The sequence below is a fragment of the Lipophrys pholis genome, assembly GCF_963383615.2.
Source record: "Lipophrys pholis genome assembly, chromosome: 14".
NCBI classification, from domain to species: Eukaryota; Metazoa; Chordata; class Actinopteri; order Blenniiformes; family Blenniidae; genus Lipophrys; species Lipophrys pholis.
In genome coordinates this window covers 2,295,676-2,307,615 of record NC_137633.1, presented here as the reverse complement: position 1 = coordinate 2,307,615, position 11,940 = coordinate 2,295,676, and the positions used below count along the sequence as shown (strand labels likewise).

At 44.4% G+C, this 11,940-nt stretch overlaps 2 protein-coding genes across 3 annotated transcripts; both read left to right on the top strand.

Moving 5' to 3' along the window:
- The first annotated feature begins 1,827 nt into the window (after positions 1-1,827).
- hikeshi (heat shock protein nuclear import factor hikeshi) lies at positions 1,828-4,153 on the top strand. The gene has a single exon (XM_080480960.1). It carries the CDS (start codon positions 2,054-2,056, stop codon positions 2,651-2,653), a length of 600 nt encoding a protein of 199 aa, XP_080337086.1. The 5' UTR covers positions 1,828-2,053; the 3' UTR covers positions 2,654-4,153.
- Positions 4,154-4,349: 196 nt separating this feature from the next.
- LOC308119433 (dehydrogenase/reductase SDR family member 13-like) lies at positions 4,350-10,784 on the top strand. Of its 2 annotated transcripts, none has more exons than XM_080479437.1 (6): positions 4,350-4,544; positions 5,438-5,607; positions 6,987-7,110; positions 7,203-7,375; positions 8,984-9,137; positions 10,016-10,574. In XM_080479437.1, the coding sequence occupies exons 2-6, from the start codon at positions 5,521-5,523 to the stop codon at positions 10,276-10,278; spliced, it is 801 nt and encodes a 266-aa protein (XP_080335563.1). In that variant the 5' UTR covers positions 4,350-4,544; positions 5,438-5,520; the 3' UTR covers positions 10,279-10,574. The 2 variants fall into 2 exon arrangements, with proteins under 2 accessions (XP_080335563.1, XP_080335562.1); XM_080479436.1 differs by having other exon boundaries at positions 4,354-4,544; positions 5,489-5,607; positions 10,016-10,784.
- Positions 10,785-11,940: the final 1,156 nt, after the last annotated feature.

Genomic DNA, 11,940 nt, shown 5'->3' with positions numbered 1-11,940 from the left:
CAGCTCCTTCCGGTGATGAGCAGGAACATACGTTTCATCGTTTTCACTCATTTCTTTAAACTGAGCAGTTTTGATCTTTATTTAGACACTTTCAGTTCTACCTGAAGCTTAATATCACCCTCTCGTCTTACATTCTAATAACCAACTTATAATTTTAAAGTCACTTATAATGTTCTAAAAACTTGAACTCTCCCTCCTGTCAGTGTTTTACCTTCGAATCTGCCGTGAATCTGTCAGTCCTTCATCACCAACAATGTCAGATCTTCTGGTTTCGGATCATTGAAATAAATAAAATGTGTCTGCATCATCACAGACTTCTTAACACAGACTCCAGTTTCATGTTTCATTGCGTTTTGGGGGGTCTGTTTACACAACGTTGCTCCACGTCACAGAAACTTACTTCGACCTGAGAGGATGTAACACGCTCAACACACACACACACACACACGGTAGACACAAAATAGACACACACACACGCACACACATACATACATTACAGACACAAAATAAACAAACCACAGAGTAAACACACAGACACACACGGTAGACACAAAATAAACACATGCACACGCACACACATACATACAGTACAGACACAAAATAAACACACCACAGAGTAAACACACACACACACACACACACACACACACACACACACACACACACACACACACACACACACACACACACACACAGCCTCCCTGGAGCATCGATGCTCGGTTAGCCTGCGGCTATCCGGTTAGCTCCGGGACAAAGTTTCCATCAGCGGAGTAAAAGCGGGGTTTTCTTTACCTGTCGCTGTCGGTGAACATCCGGTGATTTAGTCAAGAAAACTGTCAGCGACGGAAAACAGTTTATTTCACTTTAGTTCCACACACACACACAGACACACACACTGAGCAGACTGAAGAGAGTTAGTCAAAGAAGCGGAAATGATCGCATCCTCTCAGAGATTTCAAAATAAAACACACCTTTTAAAAAAATAAATCTACTTATTTTATGAAGATTTTATTAAAATTCTTTCGGGAACCAAAATGTAATCTTTATTTTTTTTTATTTTGTGACTTTAACTTCCTATGAAAAATGTAAAAGAATACAAACATGAAACAAATGTGAATTCTTCCCAGCAGGCTCAGCCGGAGGACCAGCCAGGCTCTCTAAAATATAACCGAGCTCCTTGAAACAGGAACTTTACACCAACAAACCTCTCAGAGTCTTGAGGAGAAATTGATTTTCAAAAGGACTTAAGCGCAATTTGAAAGTTCTTCCTTCTTTTCTGTAGGAGAGCAGACTCAATAACCCTTCTTTAGAAATAGTGCTTCATTTGTTTCTCTGTCAATTTTATTCTTCCACGTGTATATTACTCTTCGTTAAGCCTTGTACATGTTTATAATAAATATTTTACTTAGATGATTTTTGTTCTGACACATTTTATATTTCAACTTTCTCTTTTATATATTCTACTCTGTTTGGAGCAACGCTCTAAAGTATTATTCTCTGGGATTAATAAAGTATTTGTATTATTATGTACTCTATGATAAAAATATATATATATAAAAATAATTTCTCTGTTTAATTTCATTAATAAAAACTTTTGTCACCATATTGTGGAGTGAGAAGCCTCACTTCCGCCCACGTCACGTAAAAAACCAACAGACATCAGAGAATTTTATGCCCCAAAAGTGGTCTGACAGGCTGCAGGATGGTAACCAATACACCGTGTAAAGTGTAGATTGATTTATATATTGTTGTCATTAGTAAATAGATAGAGGATGTAAAATGGATAAAATGTGTTTCTCCTGTCATATCTTTTAATCTTCTTTCCTGTCCTGAGACATCGTGTTAAAGGCTGTGGTTATGCCTGTCAGTCCCAACACAGGATAAATATGACCCTTTGGGGCTCCACAACACTTGTAAACTTAGTTCGGCCGCTTCCGGGGCTCTAAAGGCGTTCAAGGCCTGTGCGCGTCCTTTGGGGCCGGACCGGGGCTCCGGCGGTTCGCTGCGGCCGAACACGGGTGGAGAGCGGCGGGAAGCCCGAGCGTTGGTCGGCATGTTCGGGTGTTTGGTGGCCGGTCGCCTGGTGCAGACCGAGGCGCTGCAGGTCGCCTCGGACAAGTTCGTGTTCAACCTGTCGGACTACGAGACGGTGAACCACGTGGTGGTCTTCATGCTGGGCACCGTGCCATTCCCCACCGGCACCGGCGGCGCCGTCTACTTCTCCTTCCCGGACCCCGCGAGCGGCGCGGCGGTGTGGCAGCTGCTCGGCTTCATCACCAACGACAAGCCCAGCGCCATCTTCAAGATCTCCGGGCTGAAGGCTGGCGAGGGCGGCGCGGCGCACGGGTTCGGGGCGGTGCCGTCCGCCGCCTGCGGCTCCGTGGCGCAGGTCGGCGTGTCTGTGGAGCCGCTGGAGCAGCTGGCGCAGCAGATCCCCGCGGCCGGGGCCGCCGTGTCCTCCGTGGACTCCTTCCTGCAGTTCACCCAGAAGATGCTGGACAGCCTCTACAACTTCGCCTCGTCCTTCGCGGTGTCACAGGCGCAGATGACCCCGAACCCCACCGAGACCTTCATCCCGTCCAGCTGCGTCCTCAAGTGGTACGAGAACTTCCAGAGGAGGCTGAGCCAGAACCCCTCCTTCTGGAGGAGCTGAGGGGCTCGAGGCGAGGACGAAGACGGTGTCCAAACAGTGCCTGCAGCTCAGGAGGAACCCATCCTCCTCTTCCTCCTCTTCATCCTCATCCTCATCCAGCATCAAGGTGGAAAACTCGGATCATCAAAACGATCTGAACTCGGCTTTTAAATCTTCAGAAGGTTGCTTGAGTTTATCTCCAATAAACGTTTACTCAGATTCGTTTTTCCCTCTAAAATAGTCTGATAACTTTTTCTCTCTATGCTGTTTGTTTTTGTGTAAAGAAAAAGAAAAAAGCTCAATTCATCCAGTCTGACAAACACAAACAGATCTCCTGCTGCTACTTCATTCACGTGAGGAAGGTTTTATCCACATCAAACATGCTGTACTATCACAATAGAAGTGCAGTGATTTCAGCAACAAACAAAGGTGATTTGTGAATCAGGTGTTTACAAAGCTGGGGAAATCCTATTTCCTAGTGGGGAGTGTTCCCGTGACAAGAAAGTGAGACATAATGTCAACAGTGATGAAGCCAGGTGAATGAAGAGGGAGTACCGAGGATCTTGGTTGGTTACAGAGTGAAACTACTTCAAAACCTACTTTTGACAGCAATGTAATGTGAAATTTCACGCTTCCTCTGGAACGCTCAGGCGTCTGTGGATCTGATCTGTTCGCCGATACCATTTTCTCTGTTGGACGTTCGGACTTTTGCCTTCGAAAATCCAAATAAAATGAGTGAAAACAGCACACAAATACGATAAATGTGGGTCCGAGCGTCAAAACATGGAAGTTTTAGTTCCGTTTGCCAAATCTTTATTTTAGATTATTTGGTTTTGTTAGTCTTGTTTTTCTCGGTATATATTTCTTGTTTGCAGTGGTTTCTGCAAAATCTAATGTTGCGTCAAACTTTATAAATCGTGTTTTTTCTGGAAAATGTCTCTTTTTTTTCAGTTTTCTGTAGTCCGGGTGTAAATAAAGCGTCCAGCAGGGGGCGCCGCAGATCTGTTGGTCATCATGAAGCAGCTGCCTCCGTCCAATTTCCCCTGATGCGCCAAAACAAAACAGAAAGTGCAGCCTGGAGTGAGAAAACGTTCAAATGAGTGCAGTGTTTAGTCTCGGATGTGACTCAATCTGAATATTAAGAAAAACTGCAGGATTTCACGTATAATATCTTTAAAGTGACTAAAAATCAGGAGAATCACGACGAGCCGTTTGAAGCTCTGAAATCCTGTCGCATATTCTCATCACAACAGTTTTTAATCTGATGTTTGTGGAAGGAAGATGCTCTATAATCTGAATTTACATCAGTTATTGGGAAGGAGGTGCTAAAATCTGAAGGTAGTTCGACGTATGAACCAATAACGACGCATTTGAGCTCACAAATCACAGCACGTGTCGACACAAGATAATACTAATCAGGTATTAGCAATGCAATGCATCATTAGTACTTTACAAAGACTTAAAATGTATGTTTTTTTTTATGTTTTTCTTCATATAAACCATTAAAATATGTGAAGCGATTGCCTCTCTCTTCAGAATGAGTCTTCTGATCTCGCCTTCAAATCCTACAGTTGTTTCAACTGCCCAGGTGCAGTGTCAACGTGCAGCAGCGTTTTTTAAAGCTCACGTCAGCAGAACTGGTCGAACCAGACTGAGCCCCGCCCGGGCCCCATGTTTCACGCCGGCGAACCGGTCCGACAGGTGAGTCCCACCCTGCAGGCGACGGGAATAAAGCACGAGTCGGTGCAGCTCCTGGCTCAGCGTCGGACTCTCTGGAGATTCAACATGATTCAGCTGTTGCTGCTCGCCGCCGTGCTGCTGGGAGGATACCTGCTCCTCACACAGACACTCTTCAAACGCTCCAAATGCAAAGGCAACGCCGCCATGGCGGGAAAGACCGTCATCATCACAGGTGAGGAAGCCTTTCATACGGCTCCGACCGAAAGACATCGGGTGGGACTGACTTAAAACACAGTAGCGTTGTGGTCCAGAACAAGTCTAGACTGGGACCAGAGGGTTCCAAGACTACGATAAGACCGAGACTTTTAAGCGTCTGAGACTGAGGCAAGATGGAGACTTTAAGGGTCTGAGACCAAGACTTTAAGGGTCTGAGACTGAGGCAAGACGGAGACTTTAAGGGTCTGAGACCAAGACTTTAAGGGTCTGAGACTGAGGCAAGACGGAGACTTTAAGGGTCTGAGACCAAGACTTTAAGGGTCTAAAACCAAGGCAAGACGGAGACTTTAAGGGTCTGAGACAAAGACTTTAGGGGTCTGAGACTGAGGCAAGACTTAGACTTTAAGGGTCTGAGACAAAGACTTTAGGGGTCTGAGACTGAGGCAAGAATGAGACTTTAAGGGTCTGAGACAAAGACTTTAGGGGTCTGAGACTGAGGCAAGACTTAGACTTTAAGGGTCTAGATCAAGACTTTAAGGGTCTGAAACCGAGGCAAGACGGAGACTTTAAGGGTCTGAGACCAAGACTTTAAGGGTCTGAGACAAAGACTTTAGGGGTCTGAGACTGAGGCAAGACTTAGACTTTAAGGGTCTGAGACAAAGACTTTAAATGTCTGAGACCGAGATTGTAAGGGTCTGAAAAAGAGGCAAGACCGAGACTGTAAGGGTCTGAGACTGAGGCAAGACTGAGACTTTAAGGATCTGAGACCAAGACTTTAGGGGTCTGAGACTGAGGCAAGTCTGAGACTTTAAGGGGTCGGAGACCAAGTCAAGATTAAAACCTTGAATGGTCTGGAGACCAAGACCGCCCTGGAACACTTCCACACTTCATCACAGTTCAAATGTTCAGTTTCAGTTGCTGAGAAATAAAAGCTGCAACCCTTCAAATCACAACCTGCAGGAGGAAACACCGGCATCGGTAAGGCCACGGCGATGCATCTGGCCCGGAGAGGAGCCCGAGTGATCCTGGCCTGCAGGAATCGGAGCAAAGCGGCAACCGCCATCGCAGACATAGAACAGGTAGAAGCAGCAGGGGGGCAGAGAACCAGCAGCCGAGATATAAGGTCATGAAGTGAGTCCTGTAAAGGAAGTAGTGCTGCTTAAAGGTGCTTCCAGTTGAACTATTACCACGATCACTACTTTAAGTATTCAGGATCCTCGACTGCACATTCAGTAGCAGTAGTTTATTCGATCAACGAAATACACGATGCAACAAAACAGAAAAAGGAAAGAAAAAACAAAAAAAAAGCCATTTTTGTCAACTTATTATTTTTTTAATGTAACAACATCCTTCTTATGAATTGTGAGTGAAGGGTTGAGGATACATTTATTTTGTACTGTAACACGGTACATGATATAAATAAAGCTTCTACAAGTAAATTCACAAAACTGAATATAGTGTGATTGATGTCAATTTCAGAGACTTGCTTTTATTTCCCATTTAAAAAATAAATGAATTGAAACTGTCCTTTAAGGGAACACAGTGGATTTTATTTTTGGAACCGTGAGCTGGATATTTTTCAAAAAATAGTGAGCTTAAATCACATTTTAAATGTTTAAAACGCAGTCGTTTTTTTTAATTTATTTATTATTATCATCGTCCAGGTCATTTCATAAACCTTCTACAGAAACACGTCTACTTTTTTTTCCATTTTCGCCTCATTTTGAACAGAAATCCCGGTACCCCTGAGGCTGTGTTCGCTCTCTGTGTTCGAACGTCTTCTGGATATAAGGTGGAAGATTATAATTATGCGTCATATACATTACAGCTATTAAGGTCGACAATATTGTGTATTTCTTTAAAGTCTTTAACCTGACAAAAATAGGATTTGTTGGCGCATGAAAATGGGCTTGAGTTATTATTCTAATGGCCTTCTTCTGGAGTGAAAGAAATTGGGCCAATGTTTTGTTCTATAATCATTATTTCCACACCATAGCTCAGGTACGGAACAATGAGGGAGTTGCATAATAAGTCAAGTGAATTATACTCTAGTACTGATCTGATTTACACATCATACTTATTTTTTTTGCAAATTTTGCCTTAAGGATATTTATGTTCGGTTTTCATCAAATGAAATCTGAAACTTCACTCTGAACCGCAGCACATCTGCAACAAATAAGGTGGGTGTTTATGGAAAAGATGGAAATAAAGCAAAGATGGACAGTCGGGAACATGAAGCATTTTTAAACTGATTCTCAATGTGAGATATAAAACTGTGTCATCGGCATAAAACTGAGCTTCTGTTCTGACGACCCACAAGACCCTGATGGTTTTCCAGCAGTTAGTTTCTATGCAGACGACGCCGTGTTTGTAGGGACATTCCTGATTTAAAGCGTGAAGTGAATCTGAGACGTCACACGGCCTGATCCCTCCACTTCCTGTCCACCTCCCGTCTCAGGCGACGGGCAGTACCGACATCCTCTACATGCAGTTGGATCTGTGCAGTCTGAAGTCCGTCGGCAGCTTCGTGGACCGATTCCTGAAAACCGAGCGCCGACTGGATCTGCTGATCAACAACGCAGGTACTCACACGGCTTCAGAACCAACCGGACCGCAGACGGACCAGATCAGGAGAAAACCTTCTGCGTCTGTTCCTCGTGTGTCCGTCCTGCAGGGCTGGTGGCCGACGGGCGAACCGAGGAAGGGTTCGGCATCGAGTTCGGCGTGAACCACCTGGGCCACTTCCTGCTGACCTGCTCGCTGCTGGAGCGCCTGAAGGAGGCCGGCGGAGGGCGGGTGGTCACTCTGTCCTCCATGGCCTATCGCTGGGGACACATCGACTTTGAGGTGGGCCTCCAGTGGAAGACGTCACGGCTTCCTTGAGCTGCAGTCTCTCCTTGGACTGATGGGAAACTCTCTCCCCCCCCCCCCCCCCCCCCCCCCCCCCCTCTCCGACGGCTCGGGGGTTCAGTGTCTTCACTGTCTGTGTTTTTATTTTCAAGCTTCTTTCTGATTTCCACTGCTGATTTTCAATATTTCTAATCCGCCCTGGGGGGGAAACAGCTTCCTGACCATTTCTTCGCCGCTGTAGCGTGAGCTCAGCAGCACTACGGTATCAGCCCATCGGTTCGGGCCTCAGGAGAGACTTCCTCTGTTGCCCATTCGTCGCAAGATTTGAACTCGTTTGCAGTTTTGTTTTGGAGTGAAACGTTTGTTTGAAGGGAACAAACGGACACGTGACGACAGTGTTGGAATGCGCAGTGGCCTGTAAATGGATCGGCATGCCATGGAGCGAGTGTTGGAACAATTCTGTCCTGTCTTGGCCCGCCGCACCCTCTTGTTCTGACGGACGAGCCTCTAACATTAGTTTTAGTCAACCTGGGAGCTTCTGGCCACATGTCACGATGTGGTTCAGTGTGGAGATTCAGATCCCAGAGGATGACAGATGTTTAGAGTTTCAGGGAGTCAGACTAACAAAAAAAAATAAATTGTTTCGCCACTTTTTGAAAGCCCAGGTATCTCAGGAACTGAAGAAGATACAAGCCTAAGATTTCACACAGTATTTGTCGGCTAGTTTGAGATGTTTTACATAAGATATGATCTAAAGATCTGTAATCTAGAAATCACTTTCACCTAAATAGGAAAGTCTCTGTATCCTGGTGCGACACCGTCCAGCAGCTGAAATAAACTATTTTACAAGTTAAAGTTAAAAGTGAGAAGTAATCCTTCATTATTTACACCAGGTAACATCAACATCTCCAAAACTACTGAAGTACTCAAGTAAACGCTTCAAATACTCAAACAATAAAGTGACCAAATGTTGAACTACGGTGAAAATAGTGTAGATAAATTAATTAGCATTTTGCCTGATGGTCTACGAACACCTGAGCTCTTCTTCACACCTGAGCTCTTCTTCACACCTGAGCTCTTCTTCACACCTGCGCTATTCGTCACACCTGAACTCTTCATCACACCTGAGCTCTACTTCACACCTGAGCTCTACTTCACACCTGAGCTCTTCTTCACAGTTTGTGACCTGCAGGGAGTATCACTGCTTGCAGCTGTTCTAACACCTGAGTCTGTGTTCTCTGCTTAACACACATCAGTTGTCAGGATGCATACATGTGACACACACACACACACCCACATTCCTTCAACATACTGCACATATTGTCTGCTCACCTGCTGCTCCAGGAATCACTTGATCCTGACGTCGTATGGACGTATGTTTTATTCAGAGATGAGACATTGAAAAAACAAAATACTGCAAATCTGTGACAAATGTTACACAACAATTTACAAAAACCGTGTGTGTGTGTGTGTGTGTGTGTGTGTGTGTGTGTGTGTGTGTGTGTGTGTGTGTGTGTGTGTGTGTGTGTGTGTGTGTGTGTGTGTGTGTGTGTGTGTGTGTGTGTGTGTGTGTGTGTGTGTGTGTGTGTGTGTGTGTGTGTGTAGGCCCTGCAGACACACAAACACCTGGGCACAGGTTCGTACAGCTGGCAGTTCTTCCAGGCGTACTGCAGCTCCAAACTCTGCAACGTCCTCTTCACGCACCACCTGGCCAAGAAGCTGCAAGGGACCGGCGTCACCTGTTACTGCGTCCACCCAGGTACGCCTCACCTTCGTCATCCTCACCCGTCCCACGATTTTGCAAGGAAAATATCACTTTTTCAGGAATAAATGTTTTCAATTTATTATGACAAAAATTAATTTCCCCCCTATCTATATTACAGTAATTACAATTTATATCTCCAAATGTTTAAGAATAATATTACTTTATAAAATATAGACCATCATGCCAATACTACACACTGCAGACTCTGGCCCTGCTTACACAACATTTCATGTGAAAATTTTATCTTTTTTTCATTTCAGTAAAGTTTCTGGTATACAATACAACATTTTGAAAACATTTTAGACTGAAAAGGAAGAAACTCTGAAAACAATGTAGTTTTCATGTATGGCCACTAGTGCGTGCTGGTGGTTGTTTTTGTAATGAAGCCACACACGCGCAGAGAACAATGAGCTCTAAACATTAACAATGGGAGTAGACGAACATTGTAGTGGACAGACCACCAAGATGGATCGTTATCAAGGTGACTGTCAAAATAAAAGTACCAAATCCAGGAGAATATGGACTGAGAGTCATGATACTCTGGAGGAATCTTTGTTCTGATTGTCTCTACTGAGCATGTGCAGAAGAACTGTTTACTACGGCCGTGGTGCACATGAACAGTAGCAGCATTTCAGAAAAGTTGTGTTTTCCCCATTTCCACGGAGACGGAGTGTTTTCAAAAAATATCACCTTAAAAACCGTTTTGGTACAGTTGCGATTTCAGTGGCTCCGAGTACCATTGTCGTGTGAACGGACACCCAAAACTAAACGAAAGTTTTCTATTTTCAGTAGAAAACGTAAAACGAGGCCTCAGTTTCAAAGATGCAGATTGCGAGTTTGACGTGCGCGGCGTCCTCTGCTGCCCCCCGCAGGTGTCGTGCGCACCGAGCTCTCCCGAAACGTCAGCCTGTGGCAGAAGATATTCATCGAGCCGATCGCCCACCTGCTGTTCCTGGACCCGGAGACCGGCGCTCAGACCACGCTGCACTGCGCCCTGCAGAAGGGAATCGAACCGCTGAGTGGACGTTACTTCTCCTGCTGCGCCGTGCAGGAAGTGAGCGCTCACGCCCGCGACGACGAGGCGGCGCAGAAACTGTGGGAGCTCAGTGAGAAGTTCTGCGGGCTGGCGGCCTAACGTCTCTGTCTTCAGTGTTTGGATTGTTGTTTGAATGTGTTTTTTGTTTTTTTTTTAAGTTTCAATGAGAGAATCTGGGCATCGGACTCCAGTACTCAAGTTAAGATGCTCAGCTGATGTTGAACCACAACAGTTTGTGTTCCCTCATAGTTTTGTTGGACTGTTCCTCTAATTTGTGAAGCCTTTGAATTTGAAAGACTGCTAATGAAATAGTTCTCAGTTTTTTACTTCAGATGTATTTTTATTATAATTTAAGTTTATAATAAATCTCAAACTTCTTCCTATTTATCCTTCTCTGGTTTGTCTTTTCCAAATCATTTGGTTTTGTCTGCTTTAACATTCTACAGAATGATGTGTGTGAAATTCTTTTTAAAAACCGCCGAGCAGGAAAGACTGACACTAACTTGTGGAAAATATGTAACTAGTTACTCGGTGGCGTATCTGTGATAGAATAAGTCAGTTTAATGACCAATTCCCTCAATAAATTCAGCGAAAGTTGCATCAGTTAGTGGGAGGAAAATGCTCTATAATCTCGACATTAAGTCTTCTTGGAAAAAAAAAAAGATTTCTTAACTATTATTAGTGGCAGAAAGAGAGACAGCAGCTCTGTTGAAAGTTGATAATAAAGTGAGTCCTGTGTTTCCTGATGGAGCTGCTGCCCCCTGCAGGAGGTGACTAGGTGGTGCAATTATAACAGAATACTGCAGGCTGATTCTGGATTTCCTCTCAAGAGAGATCCGTTTATACGTGTGGAAAACTGACTGATTACTGGAAGGCCTCAGGGTTGTGTCCTGGGTTCCCTTCTGTTCACCCCGACGAGTCACGACTGCACATGAACCAGATCGCAAAGTATGATGTCACAGATGATGCGATCAATCCAGAGCGACCAGGAGAACAATGGCAGAAACTGAAGCGAAGTCATCAAGTTCTTGGTACCTTTGGAAAGCCACATTCACTCCCAGAGTCATACCATATTAAAACACGTGAAACACAGAGAACAGATTACGCTTCAAGTAACATCTGTAGTGTATTTATTAATAATAATATAATAGTAATGGTAACAGAATGCAGTCCAACTGGTCTGAGAAAGTATTGCAGAGAATAATCACAGTTACAAAAATATTCTCCATGTTAGAGGATTTTCTTTTCTAAATGTTTTACAACCCCCCCCCCCCACCCACCCACCCCGCCACTGATGGCCTGCTTAAGGTCAGTGACTCACTGCTGCCACCACGGACAGATAGTCGTATTACATAGACGCTTTGCTTTTCAGGATTCTGCTCCGACATGATGTCCCCTCATAAAGTGCTGATCTGTGGGTCTCCGATGTCCTGGTGTGTGTGTGTGTGTGTGTGTGTGTGTGTGTGTGTGTGTGTGTGTGTGTGTGTGTGTGTGTGTGTGTGTGTGTGTGTGTGTGTGTGTGTGTGTGTGAGATGTCGTGAGTGGGTTGATAAATGAGGCAACACAGATTTTAGTATTTGGGGTCCGTTGGTTGGTAAAGGAGTTTTGTTTTGTGTGGAACATGTAAAAATAGCTCATATATTCTGGAACTTGCGCTTTCTTAATTTGATGTATATTTAAATGATTGCTGCTTTTCTTAAGGATGTCTGCGGCAGAACTTGTTCTCATTCGTTAAGGTTATAAATCTTAATTTTGAACTTT

What these genes read in the sequence shown, in the direction of transcription:
- hikeshi (XM_080480960.1), top strand. Translation starts at nt 2,054, where the DNA reads ATGTTCGGGTGTTTGGTGGCCGGTCGCCTGGTGCAGACCGAGGCGCTG.
- LOC308119433 (XM_080479436.1), top strand. Translation starts at nt 4,418, where the DNA reads ATGATTCAGCTGTTGCTGCTCGCCGCCGTGCTGCTGGGAGGATACCTG. An exon ending in TCTGCTGATCAACAACGCAG is followed by an intron (nt 7,111 to 7,202) that starts GTACTCACACGG and finishes TCCGTCCTGCAG; the next exon opens with GGCTGGTGGCCGACGGGCGA. An exon ending in CTGTTACTGCGTCCACCCAG is followed by an intron (nt 9,138 to 10,015) that starts GTACGCCTCACC and finishes TGCCCCCCGCAG; the next exon opens with GTGTCGTGCGCACCGAGCTC.